The sequence below is a fragment of the Podarcis pityusensis genome, assembly GCF_964106645.2.
Source record: "Podarcis pityusensis genome assembly, chromosome: 4".
Lineage (NCBI taxonomy): Eukaryota > Metazoa > Chordata > Lepidosauria > Squamata > Lacertidae > Podarcis > Podarcis pityusensis.
This window is the reverse complement of record NC_138027.1, coordinates 57459247-57475213: the sequence shown is the minus strand read 5'-3', so window position 1 is coordinate 57475213 and position 15967 is coordinate 57459247. Positions and strand designations below refer to the sequence as shown.

The 15967-nt window shown below is 42.6% G+C and overlaps 1 protein-coding gene across 6 annotated transcripts in view; it reads right to left on the bottom strand.

Annotated features, from left to right (window-relative positions):
- Positions 1-2912: 2912 nt before the first annotated feature.
- Positions 2913-15967, bottom strand: part of AGPAT3 (1-acylglycerol-3-phosphate O-acyltransferase 3) — an 88275-nt gene continuing 75220 nt past the window's right edge. For all 6 annotated transcript variants that reach the window (XM_081003781.1, XM_081003783.1, XM_081003782.1 and 3 more), the window contains 5 exons: positions 15411-15564; positions 12655-12757; positions 10421-10496; positions 8109-8307; positions 2913-6157 (listed from right to left, as the gene is read on the bottom strand). In XM_081003781.1, the coding sequence (XP_080859907.1) occupies positions 6069-6157; positions 8109-8307; positions 10421-10496; positions 12655-12757; positions 15411-15564 (621 nt within the window). In that variant the 3' untranslated portion in view covers positions 2913-6068. The remainder of the gene's footprint in view (positions 6158-8108; positions 8308-10420; positions 10497-12654; positions 12758-15410; positions 15565-15967) is intronic.

The window sequence follows — 15967 nt, the reverse complement described above, 5'->3', positions numbered from 1 at the left end:
GGACACCCAGCTTTCTAGTTGTTAAGTAATGGGGTGAAGGTGAATCATTAGTTCTTACCGTATCAAATTGACATTGGCTCTGTGGCTCTGCAAGTGTAGCTAGACTACAACTCCCATCAACCCCAACTATTGCCCATGCTGGCTGTGGCTGATGGGGGTTGTAGGTGTTCTCCAAGGCTTTGGACATTGCGTCTTCCTACACCATTCCCCTTCTTTACCTACAGGTGTCTTGCAATCACGTTCTATCCTTTGCCTACCGTACAGAACACAGTGCAATAGAGGAGCTAGTCAGAACAGCACATCCTGGGTATGAGAGAAGACAGGTGTGATTCTTTCCCACAGAGCAACCTTTGTGGGTGTACCATTGAGTTCAAAGGGGCTTACTCCCAAGGAAGTGGATCTAGGACTGCAGTCCTAATTGCGCAGTACAGCACTAATTGCTTATTTAAACAATTTGTTTAAAAATGTACCGGTTTGTTCTTAGTACCATCAAAATAAATAAAAGGTCAATAAGAGAATGAGAAAGTTGTAACGTGTCAGTTGTCGCTTTGCTACCAGATACACCCCTACTTGCAAGCTGGTTTCTAAAACTCTATGACAAAAGGAAAGGGAACTAGGGGAAGGGAGAGTTGAAAGGCTACGGGAAGATTTAGATATGCTTTAAAGGATGAGAAAGAACCTCAGGGTTCATTTCTAGAATTTGGCTGCAGCCAGTGTAAAGAGCCCAGGGAGTCAAAGTGTAGTAAGGCTAGAGACTTGGCCTAGGACTAGAGAAAACTGGGTTCTAATTCCTATGTCTCCATGAAGCTCATTAGGGTCACACCCACACAATACAGTCAAAGCACTATTATACCACTTTAATAGTCATAGCTTTCCCCAAAGCATTCTGGGAACTGAAGTTTGTTAAGGGTGACAAGAGTTGTAGGAGACCCTTCTTCTCCTCCCAGAGTGGTTTAACAATCTGTCCAGGGAACTCTGAGAATTGTAGCTCTGCAAGGGGAATAGAGATCCGCTGACAACTCAGCACCCTTAAACTACAGTTCCTGGGATTCTTTGCAGGAAGTCACGGCTGTTAAAAGTGGTATAAAAAAGGTAAAGGGACCTCTGACCATTAGGTCCAGTCGTGGCCGACTCTGGGGTTGCGGCGCTCATCTCGCTTTATTGGCCAAGGGAGCAGGCGTACAGCTTCCGGGTCATGTGGCCAGCATGACTAAGCCGCTTCTGGTGAACCAGAGCAGCGCACAGAAACGCCGTTTACCTTCCCGCCAGAGCGGTACCTATTTATCTACTTGCATTCTGACGTGCTTTCAAACTGCTAGGTTGGCAGGAGCTGGGACCGAGCAACGGGAGCTCACCCCGTCGGGGGATTCGAACTGCCGACCTTCTGATCAGCAAGTCCTAGGCCCTGTGGTTTAACCCACAGCACCACCCAGTGGTATAGTCATGCTTTAAACATATGGTGTGGATGTGGCTTAGGTGACCTTGAGCCAGTTACTCTCAGCTTAAATCTCTGCACTGGGGAGAAGCAGTGTTTGTTGCCCTGAGCTCCTTCAGTGAAGAGTGGGATAAAAACGAAATAATTAAAACAAACGGAAAGGAGAAAAGGAAGTGATTCTAGATTTAGGAAGACTGGCAACAATAAATGAATAAGGGGGTGGTGAGAAGCAAAGAAGAGAGGGTGGAAGAAGAGTATGGGAAGCTTTATGTTTAAGAAGCAAAAGCTTTAAAGCTTCAGACAAGAGAAAGAGAGCAAAATGGAAGGGGAAAGAAGAGGAAACCAGAGGCTGAAGAGACTACAGGAGCAGCAGCATGAGGAATGGAAACAGGATACAAATCAGAGGAAGACCAACAAAAGGGCACGATAAAGCACACACAGTGATGGAACAAACCATGCCTTTCGGCCACCACCGTGTGAGCTACCGGAAAACTATTTGGCAAGATCAAATCCAAAATGTTGTATTCTTGCTGCTCAGTACATTTTTTGGTGGGGCAATTTTACCTCTTAGCTTGGGAGCTAATAGCAGCTAGGAAGCAGATTGGACTGAATGCCAACACCAGACCAGGAAGCAGTCCTGATCTGCCACAAAATCCCACTGGCTGCAGGCTGGCATCTATGTAAATTGGAAGTATCATGAAAATGGAGCAAATGCCGATGTTCTGTCGTTGAAAACAAAACAGGAGTTGGCAAGAAGCGTAATGCGCCCTACACGTTCTGGGCTGCTGCTCTTCTTCCAGAGCAATTTCAGGCAAGATACAATTAAATCAGACAAGCTAATTACTCCAGTCCCATGGATTTCAAGGGGAACTAACTTAGCCTGGAGCCAATGCAACTTATAGCTAAGGCCCATTAAAACCAACAAAATTTTGGAGCACCTAATGGCAGAATGGCTTGCAGCAAACGGCACAGATCCAAACAACTGTGTGGGTAGTTTGGTATGGTCCCTGGTGGAAGAATAAGGTTAAATGTGTTTCTTGATGAGCAGGAACCCCTTTCCCTCGATGCTGTGTTGCAAGACTCCCTCTGGCTTCTTATTCATAATAATAATAATAATAATAATAATAATAATAATAATAGTATTTATTACCTGCCCTTTGCCAGCAGGTCCCAGGGTGGGTACTGAAAGCACACATCTCAGGTGTCAAAGTTAAAGGAAGAGGCGCAATATGGCATTGTGTCGGCTGCGGGAAATGAAAAACAAACCAACCTCACGGGGCATGCTCAAGCTCTTGAATATATCTCAAGCATGTCTTTGGATGCCAGCCTATGCATTTAAAAGTTACATTTTAATCCAAGACATCAAAACACAAATGGAGTGCTGACAATGGAAGGAAAGGGGAAACGGCTGCCACATTCTAATAATGATTAAAATTGAATAATGAAGAAAGACCAAAAGAAAAAGAAAAAGAAAAAGTTCATGATATATTTTGTTTATTATTGCTCTCAAAGGGCTTGGTAGTCAAATATACAAGCTATGTTCTATTAAACCAGAAGAAAATAGTGTAAGGTATAAAATCTATGCTCACTGTTCCAACCCAAACCGCTTGATATTCTTCATGAGACACACTTACTGCTGTTTCCAGTAATACTCTCTCACACGTACTCTGCATATTTATATAAAAAACTATTTGAAGAGACAAACCAAAATTTCAAGCCAAAAAGATGAGCTGCCATGTACTAGATTGTGCCATGTTGTACACTTCAGTTTTCAAAACGGATATGTCTTTCTAAAACTGCAAACAAATTAATGTATACTTTGCTATGTCTTCAAAAAGAAAATATGATCAAAATGTCATGATATGAAAACAAAACAGAAGGAAAACATCTGCTTTTTCTCTCCATAATGTACATGCAGTACTCCCAATACCTTTTAGCAGGAGCCATTTGCGCTAAATGGAGGCTGGACACCTATTTTAACAGATCTGTACACTCTTTGCTTCCTTGCAACATTTCTTCCTGCACGACCCCCGCCAGCCCCCCACTTAATTCTGTTACAGTGTCTGGCCTTATCTATCAATACAGAACTCCTTGCTCACAAGTAATAGAAATGCACAGCCAGGGGACTTTCCCACTTTGTTTTTGTTATTTAGTGCATTTAAAATATATTCAACATCTTCTTCAGAAAGCAATTATACAGCATCTGTTAAACGGAGGAAAGAAAAAAACCTTTCCAACAAGGAAGTGTTATTTACCAAGTACTTTTAAAAAACACAATCCTGTCTGTTCAGTCCTCTGGTTAGATAACAGAGAGGAAAGCTCTCTGCTTAGCTGTCTAACTCTTTAAAAACAAAACAAAAAGCAGAATATATTTACTAAGTAAAAAATAGTCATGGCTGGATTCTCTCCAAGAAGCACAGGTTCAACTTCCAATGAAGTTAATAAGTTGTCTGCCCTTACAGTCAGGGTAGATTTTATCCCCTTTCAGGAAGCGTAGCTTACCTATTCCGGGACTGACAGTACAATGTTATGCTGGGGGAAAGCAAAATTCATGGATACTGTGGGCTGTGACTTAAGAAGACAATGAAGATCTTTTTCTGCAATAGTAGTTCCCTCACTGAAGAGGCAAGCAACCGCTTTATTTGAAAAATGGCTTGTCTCTGCAGAAAAAGGAACTGGTAGCGCAGTGTTCTAGCTGCATGGACCATTCTCTTGCATGCCAATTTCTACATGTTTGGATATTGGTTGTTTTGATCATGGCTCCATAGGACAATTCCAAAAACTTTTCACGTAGAAATCCCTAAGAAAACATTCATCAGCATGAGAAAGCTAAGATAAGCCGTTTCCGCAAATAATCTTTCCACAAGTCGCACATAAAAGTATTCTCAAAACGAGCTCCTGCAAGTGAGGAATAAGAATAATTAAAAAATGCTAACATTTGGAAAGTAAGATGTCACACATTTACCCCTGGCTATGAGAGGATGTGTGTGTTACTATCACATCATAAGGAGCAGTAGGGGCCCAATTCTGCTTTGAATCCCATTTATAAAGCTTAATTCCTATTGTTTTTGTTTGTTTGTTTTTTGGGTGCGGATCTGATTGCAAAATTTGGTCCCAGCACTGGAAGATGATATATGCCACTGCCATATACTTTCAAATATTTCTGTGATGCAGAAATCAATTTGCAAAGCCCTATTAAAGGCAGCTGCACACAAAACAGTATCTGAAGGGAGACTTTGTGACTAGTCATTCACCTACAACATTCGTTATATGGAGTAAACCTAGAGATGCTGTGCCAGTCAAAACATGGTTGGCTTGAAGGCTGTGTCAAGCAAACAAATAGCTTTCCACAGGGAAGCAACCTCAATGCATTGTGACTGAGGGCAGCCACCACATCACGAACCTTTCTATTTAGCTCTTATATGTGTTCCGGTAGCTCTTAATGTGCAGCAAAAAATCCTCAATAAGTCTGAACCTTTTAAAAAAGCTTCATTGATTGCTGGATGACCTGGCAATATCCCGTGATAATGTAGGCAAACTGACATTCCAGCCCTAAACACATTTGCCTGGAAGAAATTTTGACCTGAAATCAGTAGTGTTTCCTTCCAAGTAAGTGTGCTGAAGGCTGCAGAGGTACAGTACCAGCCCTGTGTTATCTACTACAATTAGTAGCTTTTTGAATACAATTTCGTTCCAGGTTCATCTGTTGTTTTATGCTGTTTTTCACCACAAGCCATACAGGAGATTCTGAGAACAGACTTTCTTTTTTTTGCAGTGGGGGTAGAACTGCCAAGATGAAATGACTGAGCAGCCATAGTCATACTGGTAACAATTTCAGGGTCATCATATAAGCTTTTTGTTTTGTTTTTTTAAAGAAAGAAATAGCAAATCTATGTAGGAAACTGAGCTAAGCACATTCTTGTTTCAGCTGGGAGTGCATGAGGGGTAAGGAATGTGTTTGTCGAGTAGGGAAGCCTGGAACCGCATTAATTCTAGTGCCTTGTTCAAAGTATGTGCTTATCAGTCAGGTACTGCTGCCATTGGAACGCCACGGGTGTACAGAAATGAATAAATATTAACCTAAAAATAAAACATCTGCAAATAAAACATCTGCAAGGATGAAGTAGCTTTTCCAAACTGCTTCCTCCTCGAGGAGCAGCTGTTAGTCAACTGGAGATTGTGTTTTGCTGCAATTCATGCTGCCTTGCTTGTTTGTTTTTTTAAAAAAAGATGCCATGAATAAGAAAATATTAGTTTTAGCAAGAAGAAACATTCAGTAGCTCCTCTTGCGAGCAAGTGTTGTACTCTTGAAAGACAAACCAGTTTATCTGAAGACGCATGTAGCTACACCCATTAGTTCCCCCTCCCACCCACAAGAAAGCCAAAAATAAAACAAAATATTAGCCCAGATATTTTTTTCTCCCCAAACTTATGAACACAGGGATCCTTGGGCAGGTAAGTAGTCAACTGTTTCCTCTTCCTCTTGAATCTTCCAATTTCTTTAGTCTTGGCTCAAGTATTAGTAGTTATCAGTTAATAAGAAAAAAAAGATAAGTTTTCTAAGTGTCTTTCTTTCAATGAAGTTAATTTGATACCATAGTCTTGTTATATGTTTGGAACTGTATCTGTGAAGTTATTCCTTTTTCTTGAATTCTTGGTTGCCGTAGCTGGAGCCTTTTTCTATTTCTGTTACGCCGATCAGTCTGCGAACTCCAAATGAAGCTTTAAAACAGAAAGGAAAGAGAGATGACTGAGTTACGCCACTCCTTGTCAATTAATGATCTGTTATATACTGAAAAGTAAACTATAGAGAAGGTAGCATAATGTGCGCATATGCATAATGTGTGTGTACACCCATGCACATTGGGCTGTGTGTGTGTATGGGTATGGGTATATATATATGTGTGTGTTGTGCTGATTCATTCTACACCAACCCCCAACCCCCAATTCCTAGCTGTTAGAAAGAGGAAGGACCAACTCAGCATGCTAAAGCCCCAGCTACTAGAAATCCCACTCCGCACTACCCTGACAATACCCAATCCCATAAACTCCACTTCTGAGTTTTCACTTGTTTTAAAGTTATCTACAAACAGCCAATAGGAACCAAAAAGGGACAGGGAAACTACGGCCAGGGATAGGGAAGAAATTTTATTCAGTTTGTATTTAAAGGTGAATCAAATTAATTTGCAATAACCAAAATAATATACAAACTGAATGTCAGACATCTTTCTAAATTTCCAGTGCCGTTTTCTAGCCAAGTAATGTGAACAAAAATGCACACGCAAAGGTTAACTGTGCATATGAATACATATCTTTGTGAAAACAACATACATAAATGTACGATATTATGGGATATTAAAATACTAAGGAAAATAAAATGCATGTATTGGCAAAATTGCATAGTATGATATGTATATTAGGAGAAAACTGCACTCCATTTGCAGATTTTATTTTTTTTAATTGCAAACAGATGTGAAAATGTGGAGAACTTAACTTTAAGGTTGGAAAGATGAGAGACAGAGAGAAACCAAAATTGGTACCCATTCCTACCCGTGGCTTACCAGAAGTTGTTGGACTACAATTCCCATTGTTCCCATTGGCCATGATGGCTGGGACTGATGGGCACAGGAGTGCAACAACATCTGCAGTGCTGCAGGCCCCACAGGCCCTGGACTGGAATGAGAGATGAGCCCCTTAGGACCCTGAATTTTGTATGATTAAATGCTACATCTGCACAGAACACCAGTGCAGAGATTAAGCATCTGATGAGGACTCAAAGGAGTAAAAGGCAAGAGCAGGTACAACAATTAAACTAATTTTAAAAATATATTTAACAATCCATTCAAACTGTGTGTGTAGCATTGTTTTTGTTTATTACTATGTTATACACTTTTTTTGTTTTTATACTGTAAACTGCCCAGTGATCCTCAGATGAAGGGTGATATAGAAATACAACAACAACGACAACAACAACAACAGAATTGCAGCCTAAAACAGCACAGGCTTTAGTACAAGGAGAAAACTATATATAGGTGTCTATGTGATGCAAGGGCTAATGTATTAGGTTTGTCTGGATGGTCTTAGGGAAGTAACTGTTGCTCAGCCTAAACTTATCATGGGGCTACTGTAAAAAGAAAATGAAGTGTATCTGGCAACCTATCCTGAGCTCTTGATTGGGAAAGATAATCAAACGCATTGGTTCCCGAACAAATCGGCTCTCAGATGATCGAAACCTGGAAGTGAGTGTTCCGGTTTTCTAACAATTTTCAGAAGCTGAACATCCGGAGCTGCTTCCACGGCTTCTGATTGGCTGCAGGATGCTCCTGCAGCCAATCGGAAGCCATGCTTTGGTGTTTGAACGTTTCCGGCAGTTGAACAGACTCCTGGAACACATTCTGTTCGAGAACCAAGGTACGACTGGACAATATTCTGAGTACACTTCTCAAAGTGCTAATTATTAGGTCTAACAACCACTGTCTTCCAGTACAGATAGATAGATAGATAGATAGATAGATAGATAGATAGATAGATAGATAAATGCAGTTCTAATTTGTCTTAACACAATCTTCCTTCCCCACCTCACTGCAAGTCAGCTAACAAGCTGAGAAAATGACTGTGGGGCCTGGCTGTATCACAGGATACAGATGTACACATTCAGCTCAGCGTTTATTACCTGCTCCAACAAAGCCCATGAATGAAAGAATCAGGAGAGGAGATCCGCTTGCAAAAATGCCAAAACCAAATTTGAAAAGAGGAGACAGGACAATGGTGGCCCAGAACAGAAAATTGAGGAGAGTCCATGGTCTTCTGCGAGGTTTGATTTGCTCTCCAGGAAATGTACCCTCTTGATTATACTTCTCTTGTAAAGCATCCTTGAAGAGAGAAAGAAAAACCTTTCTAATTTGGGGACACACAGGGGTGCATTCATATCATTCAATGCCTGTACATTTTAATATGGTCAGAGTGGCAGGTCTCTGTGACCCAGTACTCGTTGCTGCAGGAGCAATCTGCATTTTCTGTTCCATCATGATTACTTAAAAAGCAAAAACACCTTTTTAGTGAAACTAGGCTCTGCTACTCTATTGCCAACCAAATCCTTTCTATATTCATTGTGCCTTCTGAATGCCATCACTGTCTGGATAGGAGATGGTGTTCCCTGATGGTTAAATGGCAGGATATGGTAAGAAAACAAAATATAAATAAAATACAGTCTCCCAGGAAGCTGAAAGGTGTGTCAATGTCACACTTTACATTATTCATGTAACCTAGTCACGAAGTGTTAACCTGAAACTACTGTTAGTCCCATCAAGTGTTATGGCTACTGCTTAAACAAAACACAACTTGTCCTTAGAAGTATGTGGCAATGGATGAATCCAAGTTATTCTCAGGCAGCCCCGAGAATTCAGGGCCCCATTCACACAATCAATTGCAGAAAGTTAGAAGGTAGTAAACTTAGGCTGCATTTGCATGTAACCCAAAACCTTGGTTTTAGAACTGCATGAGCCCATACAAGCCCCAGGCTCATGGGCTTACAGCACCAAGCCCTTACATAAAAGTTGCTGTTACCGTGTAAAACCATCTTCAGTTTCAAGCTTATTATTCCCCTAAGGCAGGGGTCTGCAACCTTTAAGACAAAAAGAGCCACTTGGACCCGTTTCCGAAGAAAAAAAAAACTGGGAGCCGCAAAACTCGTCATTATAAAAACAACTTTTTTGTCACTTTTTTATTATTTCTTTGTTTGACCCCTCAGAATTACTCCTCCTCATAGAAATAAACGTTAAATTAACAAGTTACCTTTTTTTGTGTGTGTGTTCTTCACTCCCCTTCAAAACAGTGACCAGCGTACATGCCCCCTTTCAATGCAGTGACCAGCGTACATGCCCCCTTTCAATGCAGTGACCAGCGTACATGCCCCTTACAATGTAGCGGGCAGGCGGGCAGGAAGGTGATGTCGGGACGGTGCATGACTAACGCACGCACCGCCCCCATGCGACGTCACAGCCAGTACAACGCCCACCACAGTGGGGAGTGTCAGGGCGCACAATGCGCCTCCTCCCCTCGCTAGTATCCGCCCCGGCGCCACGGCAAAGGTGTAAAAGAGCCACATGCGGCTCCGGAGCCGCAGGTTCCAGACCCCTGCCCTAAGGGGAGCTGCATCAAGTGAGCTGTAACTGAATCAGGTTACCTTTTATTTTTCCCACTGATTTAACTGCTATATACAATACGTGGTAATTAGTCTCCAACTATTTCCATTTCCACCGACAAGGGCAGCGTAAAGAAGCAAATAAGAATGCACAGCGCTGCTGGTGAACCATAGCTTGCAGATCAGATTAGCACAGAACCCTCAAACCCTTTATCTGGTGGGGGTGAGGATCCGACTTGGGCAGATTCTAAAACACTTAAGAAATCAGCCCCATTGATTTCAGTGGGATTTTTATTTCTATGCTGCCTTAGGGATGAATGTGAAAAATGAAGGAAAACAGGCCACCCAACCCAATGGAACCTTTATTAGCAGAAGTTACAGTTTTCTCTTGAATTAGTATTCTCTCTCATACAATGAAGTATCATCTTTAGAACAAATCAGATTCCTGATGTTTTGTTCAGTGTTAGTATATCCATTCCCCCCATTTTTTTGCTACTGTGAAACCCCATTGCTCAGTAAAATTCACATGATATAGAAAAGACAGGATTGGGGCCCCATTTGTGGAGGAAGCAACATATCGCATCACCATGGTCTAACAGAGAGTATATACATTCAGCTTTGCACACCTTATCTTGAGATACGAATGTGGACAAATGTCAAAGCACTTTCCCCATGGTAGAAGACATGTTTATGTTAAAAGAATCATAGGAGATCTTCCACGAAGGATCTTCCATATTACATCTAGTTGCTCCCTTACAGATATAGCAATGCTGTCTTCTTTGAGAATTCATTCACTTAGCATATTATTCCATAAGATCTTAAAGGCAGGACAAGTGATTTACCTTTTCCTGGTAAAGTTTATGGAGCCACTTTGCTGCTTCCTTTTCGTCCAAAGGGATATCTTCTAGTGGAAACCTCCTGGTTTGTTTTTTAAAAAAAGGTTCAATAAAGAGCATTTAATAAAGAATGAGCATCACAATTACAACTTCTATGCTACTTATACTGAGTGTTCTGCTCTAGATGAACACAAGTTAAAGTGAAAACCCTGTATTGTCACATTCGTACCATGAATTTGCCACTAGGGGGTGCCCACAGCCAGAATACAAAGGTTGCACAGTGGAACACTTCTTGCTTTGTACAAAAATGGATGGGTGAGTTTATTGAGAAGTGCTATATATTTTTTTAAAAAATAGTGGCATGATTCTCTTTCTTTCACCCAAATGAAGGCTACAGGCCAATGGTGACCAAAGGTTGGGTCAGATAACCACAGGAACTTGAAGAAGTTTGTGAAGAAATTCCCGTTGTCCTTCTACTCTAAGTACTGACAAAGGTTAAAATGACAATAGAGATTCTGTTGAGAAACCACACAGACTGTGACTCTTTGGAACTTGGCTGTCCCTGTTATAGCTGTATAACAAATAATGCCGTTTTAGTTTGTTGGCTTGAGGAAGCTGGGAACATAAGACACAACTTGTCTGTTGAGCTGAGTGTTGTCGGCTATGACTGGCAGCATCCAAGGGTCTTTCTGAGCACCTACTCTGGAGCAGGATCTAACCAGGGAACCTTTGGGTGCAAGTGGAACAGACTCCCACAAGAGGTGGTGGACTCTCCTTCCTTGGAGGGTTTTAAGTAGACAGTCATCTGTCTGATTGAGATTCTTGCACCACAGGGGATTGGACTAGATGATCCCCGGAGTCCCTTCCAACTCTAAAAAAGGTAAAGGTAAAGGACCCCTGACAGTTAAGTCCAGTTGCGAATGACCCTGGGGTTGCGGCGCTCATCTCGCTTTACTGGCCGAGGGAGCCAACGTTTGTCCGCAGACAGTTTTTCCGGGTCATGTGGCCAGCATGACTAAGCCACTTATGGCCAAACCAGAGCAGTGCACGGAAATGCCATTTACCTTCCCAATGGAGCAGTACCTATTAATCTACTTGCACTTTTTTTGGCATGCTTTTGAACTGTGAGGTTGGCAGGAGCTGGGACAGAGCAACGGGAGCTCACCCAGACGCGGGGATTTGAACCACCAACCTTCCGATCGGCAAGCCCAAGAGGCTCAGTGGTTTAGACCACAGCGCCACCCACTTCCCCTCTTCTAACTCTACAAATCTAAAAAATCATGCGCTCTCCCATTGAACTATAACCCCTCACCCAAAAGCACATGTCTTTCAGAACACAGCACCGGTGTGAGTTAAAATGCTTGCTTAAAAAAAAAAAAAATTATGGTGGGAGAGGCAAGTAATGGCAGCCACTGCCATGTCATTCCATGAGCTGTACAAGGGGCAATGTCTGGAGATGGTTCAGTAATTTTTGTGAAAGGTGAGCTGTGGACCACTTTGGAGATCCCCAAAAGCCCCATAATCCTTCAGGGCTTTCTGTTTGACAGCCCTGAACTAGATAATTCTTCTTTTCCTAGGGCCATAAAAAGCAAAGACTGTGGCAAGCCTGATGACATGTATATCTGTGGGGCACCAAAGAGATGACAAAGCCTCCTTCATCACCATTCACAAGGGTAGAAATAACTTGCTTCAGATACGCCTGAAGCGGATCCAGTCAGAAAGCATTCCTGGCAAGTCTTTTACTGAACAAAACAAAAACAGAGGAGACGGGCCATCCATTCATATGGCTGAACAGCAGGCCTAGCCGAAAAAGCATAGGCAACTGGATCTGAGAACTTCAAGCCAGACTGGACTCAGCTATCTAAAAGACACGAATGACTGTACTATGCAGTTCACCAATCTTTAAGAGAGGGCAGTAGGAATTTATGGAGCTTTACATAATGTACTTTCCCACGACCACATGGGTTTGTCAAACCAAATATGGAAGATGCTGAAATGGCAGGCAGAGCCAAGCATTACTTTTACAGAATTCGTAGTCGTGCTGGATGCATTCAACAGCCTTCGTCTTCTAATATTAATGGGGGGAAAGAGGCTCTTCCATACTAAGCCTGAACAGCTGAAGTATCCCAAATCCATGCGGTAAAAGAACATGGGAAAAAGGAGGCAGACTTACCAACATATTTGGACACTGTGACAATTCTGAAATACGTGCCATGTTCTCAAATACATGCCATGCTCACCTGACACACATATCAGCTTTGTATTTCTTCCCATAAAGGATTCCTAATAAGGAGGGGTTCTTGTTTCCTCTGAAGTTTAACGTTACATCGTACACGGCTGAAACTGTGGAAAATGAGAATAGGTCACCATTATTTTAGCCTCTAGAATCCAACTTATTTAATTGTTATAACAAGGCATACAAACAGAGTTCCAAATAATGAGGTGAGGCTCCTGAGACTGGAAGCACATCATTCTCCCAAGTACAATGCTCCACTGGCCGGACAACGTCAACACAAAACTGTGCTGCAATTCCAACAGCATTTAAATGGGTTGGGACCAGCCACATTCATTGCATTGAGTATGACTTGAATAAGCATCTTACTGCTTTCTCAAAATTCCCAAAGTGTCCCGCTGTTTTACTGCTACTGAACATGTCTCTGGTTCATGCACTCCCCATGCCCCTCTCCTCCTTTGGCTCATGAGTGAAGAGAAGTTCAGAAGCAGTGTTTGTTTCATCTGAATTGCGACAAATGGTAGTTAGCTCAAATCATGGTTTATCAAACAAGCCAAGATCAAACTGCGGTTTCTGATACTCGCTTTCTGTGGTGTGTGTGTGGGGGGGGGAACATGATAAAGCTAAACACAATGGTGGTTGTTGTTTAGTCGTGTCTGACTCTTCGTGACCCCATGGACCAGAGCACGCCAGGCACTCCTGTCTTCCACTGCCTCCCGCAGTTTGGTCAGACTCATGTTTGTAGCTTCGAGAACACTGTCCAACCATCTCATCCTCTGTCGTCCCCTTCTCCTTGTGCCCTCAATCTTTCCCAACATCAGGGTCTTTTCCAGGGAGTCTTCTCTTCTCATGAGGTGGCCAAAGTATTGGAGCCTCAGCTTCACGATCTGTCCTTCCAGTGAGCACTCAGGGCTAATTTCCTTAAGAATGGATGCATTTGATCTTCTTGCAGTCCATGGGACTCTCAAGAGTCTCCTCCAGCACCATAATTCAAAAGCATCAATTCTTCGGCGCAATGGTTAGTGAACGCTTTTGATCTCTTCCTTGTAGTTAAGCCAGAGGAGGGGACAGGGAGCAGGTTCATGCATTTAATGCTAAACAGTGGTTTAACATGACATTTGAAGCAAGTTACCCTGTTTGTATAAAACACAACAGCAAACTATGGTTTGCTGCAAAAACCGAAATAATGGCGAGAACCAGATTGCTTGAGCATACAGGGAAGAAAAAGAGACGAGGGAGCTCATGAGTCAGAGCCTCCTTTATGTAACACTAAGTTGTGGTTTGGTGATTAAATCTGAACTCAGCTTTAGTGTTAAGCTAATGGGTGTGAATCTTAGTCATGTTGCAGCCAACAGAAGTGAAGAACCCTGAGATTATACATACATGAAGACGGGTATCTATATGTGACTCACAGAAACACAAGGGAAATTACTTCACATATAGAAAGAAAAAATTAACATTAATATTAGGTATCTTCACCTCTCAGAATCTCACAAGCATGCTGAAATGTGTGTTAAAATATTTCCCATCTAGCAGAAAAGGGAAATTAATCCAAGCCAGTGTTTTGCTCAAGGCAGTTCTTCATCCAGATTCAATTCTGTTGTCTTTCCTAGATTCGAGTGGCTCTTATGGATTAAACACAATCCAGAGGAAAGTACATGTAAATAAGTGCTCCTGAATCAATAGTATTTAAGCACTTAAGTGGAAGCTAGACACTCTTTTATTTCCTCAGGATTTAAATCACATTTATACTTCTCTGGGTTGTGCTGAGTGGAGATGGGGGATAATTTCAATTTGCAAAGGGAAGTGCCATAATCTTTTATCAACAGTCTTTAAAAAACACTGTCACACTTCTAGAACACCTGGGTAGATTGGGAAGGGAGAGGAATGTGGATGAGGAATGGCATAAATGTGATAAACCTTCCACCAGTAAGTAGGGAAGGGGACATTGTGACTTTTTATGTCTTCCTAACCTCCCCAGAGGGATGCGGGTGGCGCTGTGGGTAAAAGCCTCAGCGCCTAGGGCTTGCCGATCGAAAGATCGGCGGTTCGAATCCCCGCGGCGGGGTGCGCTCCCGTTGTTCGGTCCCAGCGCCTGCCAACCTAGCAGTTCGAAAGCACTCCCGGGTGCAAGTAGATAAATAGGGACCGCTTACTAGCGGGAAGGTAAACGGCGTTTCCGTGTGTGGCTCTGGCTCGCCAGAGCAGCGATGTCACGCTGGCCACGTGACCCGGAAGTGTCTCCGGACAGCGCTGGCCCCCGGCCTCTTGAGTGAGATGGGCGCACAACCCTAGAGTCTGTCAAGACTGGCCCATACGGGCAGGGGTACCTTTACCTTTTTTAACCTCCCCAGATTCTGCAGAACAGTTTTGATGCTGTTGTCTGGAAAGACATAGCAAAACTTGTAACCCACAATTGTATTTGGCCAGCCATCTGTCCTATTTAACAGCCTTGTCTGTGTGGCATAACACGAACTTACACCTCACATGCACGCTGGGAGCGTTAATTAGTCAATGTTTGCACACCACTTTAGAAATGTGAAGTGCTAAGTAGCAATATTAATTTCTCTGAATTCAAAGGGGAACTAATTAACGTATTAAGAACTAATTACAAAATAAAATCCAGCGGTCTAAAACATCAACATTAAAGTCAATACTGATTTTCCACTGAAGAAAACAATAATAATCTGGGGACCAACAGCAATGAATGCGCTCAAGAATCACATCCACAAACACTGCAAGGAAGGCCAAGGAAATAGATACCTGTTCCCCTGAGACACTGGACGGCAGTTGTGAAACCTTTGGTTCTGGGCAACAGGTGATATTTGAGCTTAGGCAATCCTTTGGATTCTGCCACTTCCATACTGATACGATGCTTGGTCTCTGTAAAACGAGTTCCTTCACAGTACAAAAGAAACTAATGGAACAGAACAAGAGGGGAGGGGTGGAAGAAACATCCAAGTGTTACTTCTCAAATAAAGAAATCATATGGAGAGTTTGCTGGGGACCAGTATCTGGATTCATAAACTTTTGCATCAGTGGAAAGATTGCATGACACCAAGGACCCAGAAACAAAAGAAGAGCTCTGTTGGGTCAAGCCAAAGGCCCATCTAAGCCCAGCAGCCTGTTCTCATAGTAGCCAACCATATGCCTAAGGACAACAGCATTCTGCCTACCTGCGGTTCCAAGCAACTGGGTAGTCAGAGGGATACAGCCTCCACCTATGGGGGCAGAACACAGCCATGGTGCCTAGTGGCCACTGATAAACCCTCTCCCTCAATCATTTCAGCAGGCTGCCACTGAAGGGAGAAGAATCCTCA